The sequence below is a fragment of the Lissotriton helveticus genome, chromosome 2_2 (genome assembly GCF_964261635.1).
Source record: "Lissotriton helveticus chromosome 2_2, aLisHel1.1, whole genome shotgun sequence".
NCBI lineage: Eukaryota > Metazoa > Chordata > Amphibia > Caudata > Salamandridae > Lissotriton > Lissotriton helveticus.
Genome location: NC_136060.1, coordinates 183,711,593 through 183,731,409, shown reverse-complemented (window position 1 = coordinate 183,731,409; position 19,817 = coordinate 183,711,593). Strand labels below are relative to the sequence as shown.

Here is a 19,817-nt window from a genome sequence, read left to right as displayed (position 1 = left end):
CTCCCCCTTGGCGTAGGTTGAATAGGTTCCACAAGGGCAGGAATGTCATGTGCTGGCCTTTTCTTTTTTAGTGGAATGACATAGGATTGCAATGGTTGGGAAGTGATCTTTCTTTTATAGAGGGTCGATTTCCCTGTTTCTGCATTGATGTAATGCTCAGATTGTTCTTCTGAGGCTTGATGTCGATCCAATTGGCCACTTTGCGTCGAAGGTTCTGACGTTTCAGATCTCTTTGGCACCGATTTGGGTGCAAATGCCTTCGGTGCCACCTTCGGCGGCAGTGTGTACAGAAGCTTGGTGGAAGTCTTGACAGGTGCGTCCAGTTGTTTCGGCCCCGACGGCGTAAGAGTCATCGACGTGGAAGCCTTCTCCCGAATACGTCTGAGGGAGTCAACGACCTGCTTTGGGAAGGAAGCGGAGGGTTTGGTAACCGATGCCTCTTGTCCGGCACCATCGGAGGCCTTTGGCGTTGAAGCGGAGGCCGCCGACGAAGCTTCGGTAGCGACGGTCCGTGCCTCCGTTACAGGCTTAGGCACCGATGCCGTTGCTTTAGATGTTTTGTCTTTGTGCCGATGCGTAGTGCCTCCGGACTCTGTGTCGTGGGCCTGTGCAGACTTTGGATCGACGGCTTTAGTGGATATTGCCGGTGTAACCGTGCCCGACCCATGATGGACGACCGTCTTCGAGGACGGGTCCTTGGGCACCGTCTGCGGCGCTGTTGACTCGACAGCCTTCTTCGACTTCGGATGGCCCGAGGGCGACGGAGTCGATGGGGGAGCAGGTTTTGTGATTTTTGATGGGACGTCTGCCATTTTAGGTGTTGTCGAAGCCGTAGGTTTCGGTTTCGTTTTCGATGGGACGTCGGCCATCTTAGGTGTGGTCGATTCCGAAGGTTTCGGTTTCGATACGCGCAATGGCGTCTCCGCTGTTGTGTCCGTGGCCGGGCCAGAAGGCGGGGCCGGGGATAGCGGGGCAGGGTCGTGGGTAAGGCCGAGTGGCGATCCCGTGACCTGAGGCTGAATCATGTAACTTTCGGGGCATAGCTCTTCCTCCGAGCTATCTTCCGCGGCCCCATAAACTTCTTCGTTGTCCCCTACCTCCTCGACGTATTCAAGGTCTTGGCCCAGTCCTTCGACATCTTCCTCGGGATCGGCCTCGACCTCCGTCGACGGTGGTGAAATCTGAAGATGATGGCTGCGGCCTTCTTCTGCTGGGTCGTCGAAAATGTCGTCGGGTGCCGTAGCTGCTCGCCGGGCCTCGAGGCGCGCCGCGCGCCGAAGCTTGAGCGTTTTCTTGGACCTGAATTTTGAGCAGGCCATGCAGTTGTCCTCGTTGTGGTCCGGCGAGAGGCATTTGTTACAGACTGGATGCACGTCGATATGTGGGTACTTGGACCCACAGACGGGGCAAAACTTGAACGGACTCCGTTCCATGTTAAGATCGTCGGGGTCTTGCTGCGATGAGAGGGCCTCGATGTCCGAAGACTTACTCGACTCCGCAGAATTCCGACTCGAAGAGTGCGATGATGCTCGAGACCGCACGCTAACAATACCGACGCAGGTAACGAAGGCCTTTTGGCCTTAAGAAGTAAGTTTTTTCGATTCCGACAAGGAGACGTCGAAATCACAACCGAACCCAATGGCGGAAAAAAACAATCTGGGGATGGAGTCGATGCCCATGCGCACTGTAGTCCAGGGGAGGAGCCACCTATCTCGTGATACTTCGAAGACCTTTCCAGGACAACAATGTGCAATCATCCGGACCCAACACTAGGCGGCGATCTATGCAATAGATATGAATTTAGCAGCCCACATGCCTCGAACCATTGAGCGCCCAACGGCTCAAAAGCACCCTGCACCCAGCCGCCCGAGTGCCGCTGGCTGTGACCTCTTTGCCCTATCCTACTTCCCCTCTTGCCCTGAGCAAGTGACCAGGAGCCCAGCTCCCAGAGCCGCATGGCCTGCTCGCCAGCAGCCACCAACCGAAGGCCCCCACTCCCTCATTGGGAAACATTGGGCCTACCTACCTCTGCACCTGGCCGCCCCTCGCCGCTGGGTCTGAACTAACTGTACTCACCTGACCCTGGGGGACCCCTGAGTCTATGCCCAGAACCCTAACTTCACCAACCAAGTACTCACCTGGAAACCGGTAATTCACTTACCTGCCATTGGATAACATTGACCCATTCTTGACTCGAAAAAAGTATGAAGTTTTGAAAACTGAAAATATTCCTATAAAATCAGCCAAAGTCCGAATCTGAAAATACTCAACTGTGATCAGGAGAGAAGCCAGTACTGTACCTTTCAGCCCAGTACTGAACCACAAAAGTAATCCCTAGCGGGTTTACTAGTAACCTGTATTTTCTCCATAGGAACCCATTGTCTGCTTTTCTATGAAATTTCTTCTCTGTGTCTACTTTTGAAAACTGCAAATATTCTTTAAAAATCGTACGAAATACTGAAACGCAATTACCTACCTGTTTTGAGTGAAGCCCCCAGTGCTGGCCCTAGGACACTAGTGCTGGGTTACAAAAGTAACACGTTCGTACATTACCTGTAACCTGAATTTCCTCCCAGTGAATAATATTGTGAGAATCACCTTGAAAATTTTGTAAGTGTTAACTTTTAAAACCGCTTTATATTCAGGAAAAATCATCACTAACTAAAACGTTTTTGCTCATCTGGTTTCAGCTTAGACCGCAGGACTGAATCCAAGATCTAGTCCTGGAACTACCAAAGTAATCCATAAAGTAATCAACTGTACTTTCCTATGAAAACCCATTGAGCTCAATGCTAGAGTGTTTCAGAACTGTATTGCTTATTAGCTAACATGTAATTATTGTATGTACAAACTTATTGCTCCTCTGCAAAGTATTTACATGAGAGTACTCGTAACTTGAAAAGTATATTTTTAGAACTGTTGATTCTAAAAATAAAACAACCGTATCTTTGGATATACAAACAATTGGCCTGGAGTTCAGTCCTCGAGTGTGTGAAACCTTTTGCTGACTGAGTGTGTACATCAAATGCTTTACACTGTCTTCTGGTACTGCCTTACTGCTTGACCAAGCTACCACTATGGAGAGTAAGGTCAGTTCTGACTTTAACCTCTGTTATACCTCTGGGGTTGGTGGACTCTATACACGCTGTACTTCCTTCTAGTACAGTCTATATAGAGCCACTTTCTCACAGTTCTTAATACCGTCTGGCCCACACTAGCTTGTTGTTTTGCTTACACGTCTACACAATAGTGTTTTGTGAACGTGTGTGGTGTAGACAAAGTTGCTGCTTTGCAGATGTGATCTAGGGGAATGTTCCCTAAGAATGCCATAGATGCCCCTAGTTTACGTGTGGAGTGAGCTCTAAGGGGAATGGTTAACATGTGTTTGGCTTTAACATAGCATATTTGGATGCATTTAACAATCCACCTTGCAATCCCTGTTTTTGGGATAGGATTGCCTTTAAGACGTGGGAAGAAAGCCACAAAGAGTTGTTTAGTCTTTCTAAAGGATTTTGTTCTTTTAATGTAGTAAAGTATTGCTCTTTTTACATCTAGCGTGTGAAGAGCTGGTTCTGCTACTGGGTCTGGTAGAGGGAAAAACACTGGGACTTTTACAGACTGGTTAAGGTGGAAAGCAGACACGACTTTAGGTAGAAGTTTTGGGTTAGTCCTAAGAACCACTTTGATGTGATGGATTTGCAGAAATGGTTCTTGTATGGTGTCACGATTCCATTGGGTCTCGGGATGGACAGGAGCATACAAGGGACTGGTGGAACACGTCTCCTGAAACCAGTCATCTTATCTCTTTCCAGCCAGATGACTGGGCTACGGAACGAAACACTCTGCGGGGTGAGGGCTCTGTGTTCATAGGACCTGGTTCCTTTAACTGGGAGAGTTCCCGAGGTTGCCACTCATCAGTGCAACATCATCCCGGATAGGCCAAGAGGAGTTGGCCGGATACCTGACGAGGCAGAGAAAGAACCCAGAAAACGCGGAAGAGAAGAACGCAAGGATTCCCCGGAGAGCTGCCGTGAAGCGCCAGAGAAGAGCTTACCACCACTGACCTCTATACCGGAGGGAGAAGCATTATCAAGAGAGCAAGGAGGCCAACGTTACGGCTCAGCGCCCAGCCACGCTCCTGGAGGAGCGTGGCTCAGACAGGTATAGGAACGTTTTTCAAGGTGGGTTGGGAGAAAGGCTAGTGTCAGAGAATAAGACACCTCCCGCTATCCTCCACCTTACTCAGTTCTCGGCACTGACACCCACAATCTTAGTAGTTTGTCATAGCACCGGTGGTCCCTCACTCCCTCCCCTCGTAGTTGTCAGTACGAATATAGGCCCGACATCATCTATACTTTCTCTCCCCCTTTCCGTGCATCCCGAGGTGCCAAGACGAGATACAAAGACGAGATACAAAGACGAGATACAAAGACGAGATCCAAAGACGAGATCCAAAGACGAGATCCAAAGACGAGATCCAAAGACGAGATCCAAAGACGAGATCCAAAGACGAGATCCAAAGACGAGATCCAAAGACGAGATCCAAAGACGAGATCCAAAGACGAGATACAAAGACGAGATACAAAGACGAGATACAAAGACGAGATACAAAGACGAGATACAAAGACGAGATACAAAGACGAGATACAAAGACGAGATACAAAGACGAGAAGGGAAGACGACGAACCGAGAAACCTGTGAACTGAACAGGACTAGATAAAGAGTATTATCTATTATTAATCACTCTGGCACCCCACAAGAAACAGATATATTCAATAAAACCTATGATATACCGACATGCTGTCTCGTGATCCTGGTCTACCTTTACATATGGTTAATGCTCTAACTCTACTAACCCTTCTAAGAGAGGTGATAGCAACTGGGAAAGCTACTTTCCATGTGAGGAACTGTAGTTCGCATTTATGCAGAGGTTCAAATGGGGGACCCATGAAGCTGGTAAGCACAATATTTAAGTTCCATACTGGAGAAGGTGGAGCTCTAGGTGGAATTATTCTTTTAACAGCTTGCACGCTAGCGGTTTTCCCGCTGTGCGCTGACTTTTGCGGAAGTCCGCGTTACATGACGAGCTCAGCTCGTCATGAGCGTACGAGAGGCGTAACTCATGACGAGCTGAGCTCGCCATGAGCGTAGAAGGGGTTAAATCCTTCCATGAATGCTTTGATAGCTGGTACCCTAAACAAAGAAAAGTGTTGTCTGTTTTGGAGATAAAGATTCAGAAAAGGGGGTGGTGATGGACAGAGCATCTGAGTTAAACAGAATACTCATACCCAGTCAAAAGATCAGGGCTTGATCCATCACCGTTTTTTAGCTCACTGCACCATCCCAGTTCAGAACCTGGCTACATGCAAATTAGTCTGTCCCTGGCCCAGTGCATCATGGGAACAGGGCAGACCAAACTACCAAGCCAATTCTTTACTGGAAAGGAAACAAGCTTCCGGGGACCGGTTTCTGGCATTGCAGCCGTCTTCGGCCCGGCTTACTTGAATCCTAATGGTGCAGTGAGCAAGGGACTCACATCTGAGCATACCCTGCCACTCCTATAGTGGCCAAAACAATTCAGAAAAAGCCAATTCTTTACTGGAAAGGAAACAAGCTTCCGGGGACCGGTTTCCAGTAAAGAATTGGCTTGGTAGTTTGGTCTGCCCTGTTCCCATGATGCACTGGGCCAGGGACAGACTACTTTGCATATAGCCAGGTTCTGAACTGGGATGGTGTAGTGAGCTAAAAAACGGTGATCAAGCCCTGATCTTTTGACTGGGTATAAGTGTTCTATTTAATTCAGATGCTCTGTCCATCACCACCCCCTTTTCTGAATCGTTTTGGCCACTATAGGAGTGGCAGGGTATGCTCAGACATGAGTCCCTTGCTCACTGCACCATCAGGATTCAAGCAAGCCGGGCCGAAGACGGCTGCAATGCCAGAAACCGGTCCCCGGAAGCTGGTTTCCTTTCCAGTAAAGAATTGGCTTGGTAGTTTGGTCTGCCCTGTTCCCATGATGCACTGGGCCAGGGACAGACTAATTTGCATATAGCCAGGTTCTGAACTGGGATGGTGTAGTGAGCTAAAAAACGGTGATCAAGCCCTGATCTTTTGACTGGGTATGAGTGTTCTGTTTAATTCAGATGCTCTGTCCATCACCACCCCCTTTTCTGAATTGTTTTGGAGATAGGCTGCTATTGCAGGGAGATGTAGTCTAATGGATGCATACGCTAGGTTATATTGTTGTAGATGCAAAAGGTAACAGATAATGTTTTGTATAGAAGCTTCTAGTGGATTAATTTTGTTATTTGTACAGTAAAGTACAAATCTTTTCCACTTTGCAGCATAGCAAGCTCTGGTGGTAGGACGTCTAGCCTCTTTAATGATGTTCATGCAGTCTGGCGGGAGATTGAGGTAGCCAAACTCTAAGATTTCAGGTGCCAGATCGCAAGGTTGAGTTGACTGAGATCTGGATGCCTTATCTCTCCATGGTTCTGATTCAGAAACTTGGGTGAGAGGCGTAGCTTTTGATGAGGAACTACTGATAGTTCCAAGAGGGTGGTGAACCATGGCTGTCGGGCCCATGTTGGTGCAATCTGGATGATTGTGAGGGAATGCCGTTTGAGCTTCTGAACCACTAGAGGAATGAGCAGGAGAGGCAGAAAAGCATAAGCAAATTTGACTAACCAGTTCATCCATAGAGCATTGCCTTTGGACAATGGGTGTGGCTACCTGGATACGAAGTTTGGGCATTTTGGTGTGTGGCAAACAGGTCTATTTATGGGTAGCCCCACATCTGAAAGAATGGGTAGCTTCAGATCTGAAAGAACATGAGGATGAAGTTCCCATTCGTGGATATGCAGTGTTTGACGACTGAGCTGATCTGCAATATGATTGTGTACTCCTGGGAGGTGTTCTGCAAGGAGATATATGTTTTGCTGAATGGCCAATCTCCATATGCTTTGAGATAGGTGTGAAAGCTGCAGAGTGTGTCCCACCAGTTTTTGTATGTAATACATTGCTGTCATGTGTGTACGGACAAGGAAAGCTTTGCCTACCAGTTGGAGTTGAAAAGATTTTAGAGTCAGGAAAGATCGCCAACAATTCCAGGTAACTTATGTGGAATTGTTTTTGCTGAGGGGTCCACATGCCCTGAATGGTATGGTTTTGAAGATGAGCTCCCCAGCCGGTGACCGATGCACCGGCACTATCTGTGGAACCGGGTCGAGAAACGGCCACCCTTTGGAAAGGTTTTGTGTGTAACACCACCGCAGAGAGCGATGGGTACAGCCATCCACCAACACCAGATCGGTTAGCTGACCTTGAGCCCGATTCCACTGACGTGCCAAATACTACTGTATGGAACGCATTTGGAGTCTTGCATAAGGGACAATGAGAATGCAAGAGGCCATCATCCCAATTAGCTGCATGAACACCTGAGCTGGTAGTGAGTGCTGAGGCTGAAATGTTGCTATTAGAGCTTGCATGGTGCTTATCCTGACTGGGTTGGGGTATGCTAGAGCTTTTGAGGTGTACATTGTAGCCCCTAGATATTGTTGTATGCTGGACGGTTGTAGGTGCTCAGATTCCTAGTATCTAAAGATAGTTCCCTGATCCTAGGTTCACTAGTGCTGCCACCATGGAACTCTGGTCCCAAATTCTTCCTAGCCTTCAGTACTTCAAGGGCCAACTGCTCTTTGAGCCTGTGTCTAGCTCTCTCAAGTTTGAGCAGGTTGCATTCCCTCGAAGGAATCCTCTGTCTTGCTGGAGATTGAGGTCACTATGGAAGTATTAGAGGCATGGGAATTGGCAGAGGGGGACCTAGACCTCCCCTGAACTCTTTTCACCCTCCCAGGAGGAACACAGGCAAAACTACCTCTAGGAGCCGCCTCTAAGTCTTCTGACCCATTTCCTGGAAGATCAGAGCTTACAAGTGTGGGGTCTTCAGACTCTTCTTGGTCAGGCTCAGAATTGGGATCACTGGGGTGAACCACCCCCGACCCTTCTTCTTGAGCATCCCCCAACCCAACGTTATACTGCTCTTCTGGCCTTCCAGGATTCTTGATGTCATACTGCAGGAGCATCTCTAAGAGTTGCTCTTGGGGAAGGGGGTTACTACCTATCTAACTTACTGGATGCAGCCAGGGTTCTATGTTCCTGGAACTTAAGACCACTGTATCTAGAAGACTGGAACCCATTAGCTTCCCCAACTAAAGACATGGTAAACTAGGTGTGGTGTCGTGTTGCACCTACCAACCCTAGTGGAAACTAACTTATAAATGATTTGTAGAGAGGGTTGTGCTAGAGCCTCAACGAACAATCCAAAAAGTTCAGTAGAACTTACTACTTTGCAAAAAGTGTTTATATGTGCCTAATGCAAGTGATGGTTTACATTCTAACCACACTTAGATTAGCTGGTAAAACAGTGCAGGATTAAATTTCAACCGCTGCACACCAATATAGATGGCTGGCTCCTACACCTTCCCTGAACAACAGATTACACATTGAGTGCCAGATGACCGTTTGTCCACCTGCTTTGTCATCGAACAGGCCCACACATCACTAGCACAGAAGCCCACTCCTGGGGCACTACCGCAACCTCTCATAGCAAAGATCTTCCACTATAGGGATAGGGAACACGATCATGCGAGACATGTTGAGTGGGGGACCTAGTCTTCCAGTCTCAATGTATAATGATCTTCCCGAATTAAATTTTTTAGGTGCAGCAACAGAGGAAATCTTTCGACAAGGTCAAGCAGAAACTCCGGGTCCACAAACTTCAGTTTATGTTCCTGTACACAGCGAAGCTCAAGGTAATTCATGCCTCCAAATCATTCTTCTTTGACACACTGGAGGCCGCCTGGGACTGGATAACGGAACAGGGACACCCCTGGAGCAATTAGACCCTCCTCAGGTCGCTGGACATACAGGCAGGTTACGGCCAGGTGGCCGCACGTGGGGGCCATATGGGTTCCAGTAGAAGGTGGCTAACAACATCCAGGTGGCAACCATCTTCAGACTCAGAGGAATGCCTGCCCAAACAAGCCCATAACCTTGACACTACTGCACCTCCAAGGAGATCGCCATCTCCTCGACTCAGAGACAACCACAAGCTGGAAAGTACTTGATTGAGGAAATCTGTATTTACCAGTGAGCACCACTGTATGCTTCAGCAATCTGCTACTGCTCGGTCATGTTGTGTGTCTCAATTAAGACAAACACCTATTTTTGTTTGAGAGGTGATAGATGCATCAGGGGGGGGGGGGGAGTAGGAGTGGCTTGGGGTTTGTATTTGGAGGGGGGGGCAGGATAATTGAGAGGGGGGGCAGGGGTGGAATTATTTATGTTTGTCCGACTGGGCTTGGTCCTGTTCAAGGGTTTAGTTGTGTTTGTAACAATTCTTGTACAGGTCGACAAATGCCTCATATGGTACCATATTGCTTCACTCACCCTGCACTGCATGCCGTTCAAGGAAGCAAGGCCTTTACTCACTACACAACATTTTCCTGAATTTCATGTAAGAGTTTACACTCATTACATAGAATGTTAACAGCCAGAATGACTTATTAAATGCACAACAGTTCTGAGCTTCGCTAAATTCAATGTCACAGCTGTTCTGTTTCTTCAGGAGGCTCACTGGTTTGGGAATTGTTGCCCAATCCTGGCTTGCTACAGGTAAGACAGGGTGTGCCACTCTGAATATACCAAAGACTATCTTGGAGGTGGCGATCCGTATACATAATATGCCTTCCCACTAGCCATTTCCTGAGTATGGCACGACCCCTTAGGCAGATATATATGGCGGCTGAAGGCACCCTCAAAGGTCACCCTATCTCTCTCCTCAGTGTGGAGCAGAAAATGCTGTGTTGTTATGACTGACTGGGGAACCAATATTACATTAAGCTCCGTGGTGTGTGTGTGTGTGTGGGGCGGGGCGGGGGGGAGAGCAAATGCCCTCTAAGCACGATTACCAAGCACAACCATAAAATTCTATTGGATGCTGTAATTTTATAGTGCCACATACAATGCTAGTAGCATCACTGGGTTCTAAAGTATTTAATATTGAAACTTAAATATGTAAAAGAGGAACTTTTTGTTAGAATATTAGTCACAAACTGGGGGCTGATGGCTGAGATGAAGTTGTTCAACTGGCTCTCTGGTCACCTTCACAGATACTGCATATAAAACATTTGATGGTGTTCTAGCCTAAACGCCAGGCACCCTTTTGATGGTAATTAATCTATCAAAGAATCAGATATTTGTGGAGATTCCCTTATAGGAAGGAGCTCACAGGCCAACTGATTAAAGTCAGGATTGCATTGCAAGTCTCAGTGAAGGAAGTCCAAGTATTTATGCGATTGTTATAGTTCAAACACCGCTATTAAACAGCTAGGTGCCATTGAGTAGGAGAAAATGACAACTGAGTTGGAATGCGACAAAAGAAGGAAGGTAGGAAACAATAAGAGGGACTGAGAAGTGTGGAAGAGGTTAAGTGAAGTGCGATTTACAGTGATGTACTGTGTAGTAGGAGGGCTGAAGGCTGAAATAGTCGAGAAATGCACAACATTATTTTGCAAAAGCAGCAAGTTAACTGGGCGATCAGCCATGCTTCTGTGCATTCCAAGAAGAGATTTGTGAGACCAACATGTTCACTATCGGTACCTGTTTAATAATGTGTAGTTTTCACACTTTAGCACAAAATACACATTTACATTGAATACAGAAACTCTGAATTCCATCTGTTACCATTCATATACTGATGTCAAGCAACTCACAGTATCAATGGGCTCTGTAACACTGTTTTCAAACGTGCCCTCTTTCTGGGTACAAACATATGGCATTAATCACCCATTTTAATGAATAAAAATGTTCCAACACATATGTTAGACACTTCAACTTTTTAGCAGTAAGTTGCATTCACATGAGACACCCATCCTTTTGTCGACTGTCATAAAATATTAATCATGTACTCACTGAAAGCCATAAAGTCACTAACATTTTTAATAAACATGGTGTGAAACACAAAAGGAATGACCCAGTGTTTATGATATAATAAACAAGACTAAGTACCTCCTGCAGTGGACCACTGACCCGGTGCGATACCTGGGTATATATATGGCTCAGCCGGGATACAGACTAACTCTGGAGGGCTAATAACAGCCGGGCCATTAAGTGGTTGGTGGAGTAGATCCCGACCTGGACCAGACTGCTTCTCTCCGTGGCAGAAAGGATTGCTATAATGAAAATGGTATTTCTGCCCAAATTCCTTTATTTCCACATCAACCTTATGCTCCCACTTTCTACACACTGCTTGCAGTACCTGCGCTCCAATCGGATATTCCTAGTCTGTGCAAGAAAGCAGCCGTGGATTATGTGGGAGAAGCTTTGCCTGCTGTTCCAACAGGGACGCCTGAATGCGCCGGACATGACCCTCTATGCTTACTGTACACAATACAAACATTTCTGGCTCTATCCCATGTGCTTCCAGTCTCACACAGCTGTGGAGTCCGATGTGGCAGAACCTTACCATTGCATTCTACCAGTCTTTAGGCCGTCACAAGCAGAGATTGATACAGGGACGTGTGCTCGCTGGGCGTGTGATGGCATGAAGCGTTGTGCCCAGCATATACGCTCCCTCTATCCTACTTGTGTGCAATGCCATGCTCCTGCCATTCAAAGACAAAGTCACTAGAGCTAGGGCCCTTAAGCGGGGCATAATTACATTTGTGGAGCTATACCCCAATGGCAAATTCCTACCACTATTCAAGGCGGACGAGCACCCCGTCCTACTGGGCTAGACGTCTTCCTTTACCACCAGCTGCATGATGCACGCTGTGCAACACCACACATTCCCCATTACATGCCCCCATACTACATTCACTAAAACACATGTTAACGAAACTCTCGCCTCACAAACTGATTACTCGATTGTACGCAGAGATGCAGGGCTAGACACCAGGGTGCACAGACGCCAGGGTGCACTCTGGCGGCTCATGCTGCCTGGGAGTTAAACACAGACTCATCTCTCACTGAAGCGCAATGGACATCTTGCTGTGGGTGAACTGATGCCCTCTCAACTAACTATAGGTTTTGGCTTATTCACTATAAATTCCTGTACAGGATTTACCGCACTCCAGTGCAACTGGTCTGTGTGGGATTCGTTGATTAAGCGCACTGAATGAGACACGAGGCCCCGCAGGCCACATTCATTTATCTCACATGAGAGCGCCTACGCAGTATACAGGAACCTAACCTAGATAACTGGACATTCGCCACCACATACCCCCATGGTCAGCCTCATGGGCTATGGCAAGGATGTTCCCCTTGGAGTTCGTGGTCTCATTGCAATGCTACTACTCCTAGTCCTAGTCAAAGTGTAGCCATACACTGCAGCCGACAGCCTGCACCAAAAGTTGGGATCTGGCTGCAAGATGCAGCATACAGCCAGGAGTAGCTTTCCAACTACTGGGAGCTCATGTCACCAAGACATTTGGGAACCATTGCTGACCTACTGGAGACAAAAGGAAACTAGGGGATTTTTGTCAGACCAGGTGCGAACTCTTCGCTTGCCAGAGTTCCCAGTGCATCCGAACATTTAGTCTCCCATCAATCGCCTACGAGATGCGCAAGTGATGTCCCAACTGATTTGGGCCCTTCTACGACGGTGTCATTTGCGCAATTCTTTCTACACTAACAAGCATTGAAAATGCAATAGGTCTCGCAATAGAAGAGTTTGACCTTTTGGTTTTGCAAGTGTGTGAGTGGCGTTGCGTGTGTGAGTGGCGTTGCGTGTGTGAGTGGCGTTGCGTGTGTGAGTGGCGTTGCGTGTGTGAGTGGCGTTGCGTGTGTGAGTGGCGTTGCGTGTGTGAGTGGCGTTGCGTGTGTGAGTGGCGTTGCGTGTGTGAGTGGCGTTGCGTGTGTGAGTGGCGTTGCGTGTGTGAGTGGCGTTGCGTGTGTGAGTGGCGTTGCGTGTGTGAGTGGCGTTGCGTGTGTGAGTGGCGTTGCGTGTGTGAGTGGCGTTGCGTGTGTGAGTGGCGTTGCGTGTGTGAGTGGCGTTGCGTGTGTGAGTGGCGTTGCGTGTGTGAGTGGCGTTGCGTGTGTGAGTGGCGTTGCGTGTGTGAGTGGCGTTGCGTGTGTGAGTGGCGTTGCGTGTGTGAGTGGCGTTGCGTGTGTGAGTGGCGTTGCGTGTGTGAGTGGCGTTGCGTGGATGAGTGGCGTTGCGTGGATGAGTGGCGTTGCGTGGATGAGTGGGGTTGCGTGGATGAGTGGGGTTGCGTGGATGAGTGGGGTTGCGTGGATGAGTGGGGTTGCGTGGATGAGTGGGGTTGCGTGGATGAGTTGCGTGTGTGAGTGGCGTTGCTTGTGTGAGTGGCGTTGCGTGTGTGAGTGGCATTGGGTGTGTGACTGTGCTGCCTGTGGCGAGTGCAAACTACAATCAATTGGCACAGATTAAAATAATATTTTTAAAACATGATTTTATTATGCCAGTTTCAAAACAACTAGTAGTTTCACTTAACCTGCATTAACAGTAGCACTTGGAATATAGGTATTTAAACTCTTTGATGTCGCACATACGGCATTGAGTTGGGATTTCAACAGCTGAGCTGTACATTTTCAGTTTTGCGTGTAATTGTGTTATATCTAGGGAGACGGACGGACGTGAAAGTGATCGGGGGAGGAGGGGGGTGGGGAGCACGTGAGTGGTGTATGTATGTGCCTAAGCGAGGTGCTTGGGAGAGCGAGGCTTTGAAGTCTCCGCATGCTGGCAAATGGTGATGAGGCAGAGAGTCTTTGATTCAGAGTTGTACTTCTGGATTGCTTTACTTAGGGAGGAGCCAGACAAGCATGAGGGCCTTTGAAAGTCGGTAGTATAGACGGTATGTGAATGGCGACTTTGGGTGATGTTATCATACATGGTTCATGGCCCTGCACTGCAGAGCCGGCATAGCGGAAACGCTTTATTATTTACTGTCAACGAGAACTGAAGGCGAGGGTGCTAGGCAAAATGCAAATCTGGCGGGCGAGACAGTGCAGTGGCCCGAAGATGGGGGGTTGGGTAGTGTGGGGTAAACAAGAGCCACCCAGCAGCACGTGAGCGGGAGGCACCACTTGTAGGGGGTGGATGTGAAGAGGACTCGTCCCTGTGCACGCGAAAGTGAAAGCAGCGGCCGCATCAAAAGTGTGCAAATTTAAAATACAAACTGCAACGAAGTAGAGCATCAAAAAGAACCCGCTGTAGACTTACTGCAATTTGAGAGATGCTGTCGCGTGAAGGGACAAACTGAGTGTGTTACTGCAGTAGAAAGTGAAGAAAGGCAAACCAAGATGAAAAAAAAGTTAAAACAAGAATAAGACCAAAAGAGACAAGACGGAGGGAAGGCAGAGAAGGGGAGGGGGGAGGAGAAATGCGACACGGCGGGCAGGGGAGGGGGCGGAGCGGGGAGAGGGTGTGAAAGCAGCAGGGGCCTGGAGTGCGGCTGAGGGAACTGAAGAAATGCGACACGGCAGGCAGGGGAGGGGGCGGAGCGGGGGTGTGGGAGGAGTGCGCCTGAGGGAAAATACATGCAAGGCAGGCGGCTGGGGGCATGTGCACGCGCTTTTAAGCTCAATGCGCATGCGCATTGAGCTTGAATTTCACGGGCACTGCAAGGAATCGCCACGATTCCTTGCAAGTTGTTTAAGCCCCCATAGTCTCGCAAGCTCGATGCGCATGGACAGGCGAGACCTAAAAATGTATTCACTGCTGTGTCTTGCCTGTACTCTAATTCCTTCCCCTTCTTTCCTTACACTTCAGGAAGCTCTCACATTGTTGCCTTTAAAAAACAATGCTAATAAAAACATTAAAAAAAAGATATGATAAACAGAGAAGAGCACATAACCATGTGTGACAGTTAAAACAACATTATAGGGCATATGCCCTCTAAGATTCATTTTGCCTCCCATTATTTTTCAGTCACCCCCCAATAGTAGGACTCACTTGCTATGGTCATCAGCTTCCCAAACATGGCTGAATTGTTTGCCTCAGACTGAAAGAAAAAAGCATTGCTTAAGTTGGTAGAACCATGGACATCAGTAATATTTCCAGTAAACATTCTGTGGAATTCCTTCCATTATGTCTGTCAAAATTAATCTCTTTCTAGACTGTAAACACTTTATCAACATGACTGATTGATGACTGAAGTAAGCAGGCAATAACATAGGGGTCCATTAGGATGGCGGACGGACAAAGTCCGTCCGCCAGCCTGTCGGGGGCAGGTACCGTCCGCCACAAGGGGGCGGAGGAACCGTGCCCCCAATTAGGATGCACAAGCCACAGTGGCGGGTGCATCCCGCATTTTCAACATTGTGGCTGACGGTGCTTAAAGCACTGGCCTCCACAATGAGAAAAATGCTTGTTGTGCGTTTCACAGCACAACATGACCGGAACCGCGCGGTGCCTGTCATGTTATGCTGTGAAACGCAGGGGGGTACCATAGGTACCCACCATGTGCACCCACATCCCCCATTCACCCTAGGGGCCCGCAACGGGCCCCCAAGCAGGAACAGTATGCCTTTCCGTGGAAAAGGCATTCCTCCCAGGCTATCCTAATATGGCCGGCCACCATAGCAGGGCTTTTCCGTCACGGTCGCCTTGCGACCGCGGCGGACGGTCTTCCCCTCCACCACGGTCCCCCCCCGCCATTGTAATATGGCGGGGGGAAGAAAGATGGTGGACGGGCAAGGATGGCGGACGGATCGCCACCGCCTGCATGGCGGTGGCGATCTGTCCGCCATCCTAATGGACCCCTAAGTACGGTGTAACATACTCAAATTCAGTAACAAAATGAAGTAGATGCATCAAATATATGCACTGTGTAGCCATGGAAGCTGGAACATCTACAGTGCTAGTCTTTGCATAGGAGGTCGCAGGTGCACGAGTGTAGGTTGGAAAGTTTGAAGGGTTTATACTCTCCCAATTGAGATGTATTTCATAAAAGGGATGAAGAAACAATTCCAAAGAGCAGGTAATTAAAGGCTACAGACCAAAAAGTATGGCAAACACTCCCACCAATGAAAGACACAAGGCCCTTGCAAGAATGGAATATACCAAGTATTTATTACCCTTATACTTACAACAGGCTGTTTATGAAGATCTAGTAGTTCTCGTACATGACTCCGTAGCATGTTCTGGCATTTCCACATTTCATTCAATGCTCTGAATATTAACAAATGCAGAGTTACCAACACAAAATGGTTTACCTTCAATTTCAGCACATTTTCTACAAGTCTATAAAGATGTGACATTTATACGAGACACTTGCTAATTAACAAGCTCTAACACAATGGACAAAGGTATTTTACAAAAGTAAAAAGTGCTCACGCTATATTATAACTCCTGGCCTCTTATAATTATACCTTAGACAACTGATAAAAAGCAGCAGAGTATCTGGAGTCTGCATATGAAAACTAATAGACGTTGCTCTCACTTTACGGATCTCAAAGCACATTCTTCAATTAAAACACAACAATGGCAATTTACCCACAGGTGAATTATGCAATAACTTATTTACAATAGTCTGCGTCATGCAGCCTGTGCCACCTAAGAAGGCCATTGTCCCTCACACATCCACAAAAAGGCACACCTCCTGGTGTACCATTCTACTTGCTGGCTGGAAGAAGTCATCCCAATTCTGGGACCATTGGAATGACATCATTAAATGTAACAGTTTCAAATGTAACAATTTTTATTCAGTCAGGAGCGAACAAACGGGTCTTGCTTGGTACGAGGTGTACAAGTATTTAACTCATGTGAATCTCTCAGGTTGAATTGGTGTCCCAGAAACTGGAAAAAACTAGACTGTGACCAGCAGTTACTGAGATAGACGTCCTTACAAAAGGTAAGCTAATACTAACCAAGTGAGTCAGGTTCTTAACTGGTGTGACGGAGGACTTTGGGCAGCATCCCTTCAGCAGACTGCAGTTACCAGAGTTTCTGGGCGGGATATCTTGGTGACTGATGAGACCCATTTCCTAAATGAGGTCCTAGCTGTTTGACTACAGGGGTTAAGTGTGACTTTTGCATTAAGAACAGAAGCCAGCTGAGAGGTAAGATGGCCGCTGACTGACATCTGTGAGAGTTTGCTGCAGAAGACTCTCTCCCAGAATGGTGAAAGAAAAGGATAGAATGTGCTGAAATGCAATATCGTGCCTACCTGCCTAATTGGTTGCTGCGGAGGTCGCGGCGGATGCTGTGTCGGGATTATTGCCGGAGGCTTTGGGGTTTGGCTACAGTGGTAATTACCAGAGTGCTGCTGCGGGAAATCGGTATTACCGCTGAGGTACTGTAGGGCTGTTCGCCCCGCGGTGGTAGGATGGGACCGAAGACGCACAAACCCGCGAAGGACGGAGCACAGAAGTATGTCCAGAAGGAGGGTGTGGTCCCTGTCGCGGCCGTACAAGGCTCGGGGCAAACTCGGCGTGAAGCGTTCCCGAGAAAGAACGAGGAGCTGTGTGGCAAAATGTGGGACGGCGCCATGGAGGGTCGTGGAAAACTGAGAGCAACTGGAGCATAGAGCTATATGCGTCAGGCAACGTTAGTAGAGACCTTCACAGCGGCGGTGGTGTGCTGCAAGGTGGATGCTCCTGGCGAGAGTGAGGTCAGCAAGTGTGGAGCTGCAGAGTCTGATCTGGCTCCACCTGCGAGGACTGCAGAACTACAGCAACGGCCCGGACGGGAGCCCGTGCTGGAAACGGCAGACCTTGCTGAGCCCGAAAACTGGTCTGGATTACCCAGAGTGCTGGAACAGCAGGCTGTAACAGAATTACAGGAGCATCCCGATAGAGTCTGATGGAGCGAGATGCAGAGCGAAATTTCATTCTGACTCGCAAAGTTAAACTTCCATAATATTATAACCGTATTAATAAGTTTGTGAATGAAAAGTACTAATCAACTTAGTTTTAAAATGCATTACACGACACAAGGGACTAATTTATGTGCTCTATGTTGCAAACTCTAAGTTCGTGAAAAATAATAAACTAACCTTGTCTATTGTCTTTGTCAGTATTAAATGCGGCTGAATAACTAATGGCATGTGCTTATTTTTGTGCTTATGTAATGTCTTTTCTGTGGCATAAGCTCGTGGAGGATGCTGTGGCCTAAAAGAAGAAAGTAATTATAAAATGCTGCTTTGTGTGTGCAGCTAGGTAACAAATTAATGAGTTAATATTTAGCAAAGGGGGTGGGTAACAGAATGGGTCTCAATTCTCTAATTAATTAATGTTTTGTGTTTGTTTGAATATTAGTTTGCAAGAGAGAGGCCTAAGGCTTGTGAAAGTGGGTGTTTGGAATCCTGTTGTGAAGAGCCGAGCACAAAGAAGTGGAAAGTTTCACCACATTGACGTTCATCAGTGAAATAAATAAAATACTGTGCAAGACATGCTCTGAGAGTGACGGATTCAAGGACAGGATGCGGCAAATCTGCCAAGCTAAGGAAGTAACGGACTGTTACTCGTAGAATGTTGCATTTCTGAGGAAGCCAAAAGTCATGTATTAAATCGGACAATGGAGTCAAAGATAAGGCTCGATTTTGGGATGGAAACGTGATGAGCTGACATGGACTGCCATCTGTCAGCCAATAAGAACTCTGGATGGCAAAAGAAAGTATACTTTTTAGTGGAGATTAGCTAGTTAGAAAGGTATAAAAACCTAGCCCCATGGGCAGGAGGGCGCTTCTCGCTTTCCGATTTATGAAGGGGCGTGACGTGCTGTTGGACATTTTGGCGCACGTAAGGACAGCAGTCTTTAAATGACTTTTCTTTTAGGTGGAGCGAGATTTAGTCAGGGAAATAGAAATTAGGGAATGAAAACTTATTTACTTATATTCATGCTGAATGATTTGCTATTAAATGTCAGTCTAATAAGTCCTTTCCTCAATTAAATGCTGCTTTCTTGCTAATAAAATAAAGATTCTTTTGAAAATGCTCTTTCTTTGAATAATAAAGTAAATAAAATTAGATTTTGAAACGACAAGCTGGTCTTGTTTATTCATGTCTAGTTACCATCAGTTGATCCATTTGCCTTAGTGACTTAATTTAATGATAAATGTTTAAAAACCATGGTATGAAACGTTATACTGCAGTTGTATATAATTGTGTAAATAGATTAATGAATAGATCAGATTAATTGGGTCACATGATTCAGTCGCTCAGAAAATTGTCTCGTTGGTTTATGGGCCTTGGTAAGTGATTTTTAATTAATTGTGATTATTGTGGAGATTGGTAGCGTTGGTGAGACAGTTTTTCATTAGGGGCGCTGGATCAATTACTTGGTAGCAGAGTTACGGTTACTATGGTAAGGGACATGCTACATGGTAGTTACATAGGATTGATGACTAAAACATGTTAAGGTTGTCAAGTAGTTATATGTTGTCGAAAAGGTTTTTTCCAGCAGTGTGAAAATTCCTAGTTGTGCCGGCATATGAGTAGTGTGACAAGTGAAGTTGCACAGTGCATTTGTTCTGTTCCAAATTAGTGGTATTGTCATATATCACTAGTGTTGTGGACGTACAGCACAAGTTTAGGGATTTTAGGTGTGTTAGGTAGAATGTATAGTGAGGGTTGTCTATGAAATCGTAGCTTTCGAGTATAGGGACATCTGTCTGTTTTAAAACTCACTGCGAAAAGAGTAGTGGAATTTATCCAAGCTTGAGTGAAGGGTAAGGTAGCGTCGTCTATTCTTATTAGCGAGTGAGGATTTCTATGGTTGGTTGAAGTCCTACCAAGATTCAAGTAAGTATGGTAAGGGATACTTTCCGTTTGAATGTGTGTAAATAATTTGA

The 19,817-nt window shown here is 47.0% G+C and overlaps 1 protein-coding gene across 1 annotated transcript in view; it reads right to left on the bottom strand.

Annotated features, from left to right (window-relative positions):
* Nucleotides 1-19,817, bottom strand: part of PDS5A (PDS5 cohesin associated factor A) — a 1,342,323-nt gene that overhangs the window by 919,759 nt on the left and 402,747 nt on the right. Inside the window, exons 14-15 of the mRNA XM_078678314.1 lie at nt 16,114-16,195; nt 14,978-15,026 (exon numbers count right to left, since the gene is read on the bottom strand). Coding sequence (XP_078534440.1) covers nt 14,978-15,026; nt 16,114-16,195 — 131 coding nt within the window. The remainder of the gene's footprint in view (nt 1-14,977; nt 15,027-16,113; nt 16,196-19,817) is intronic.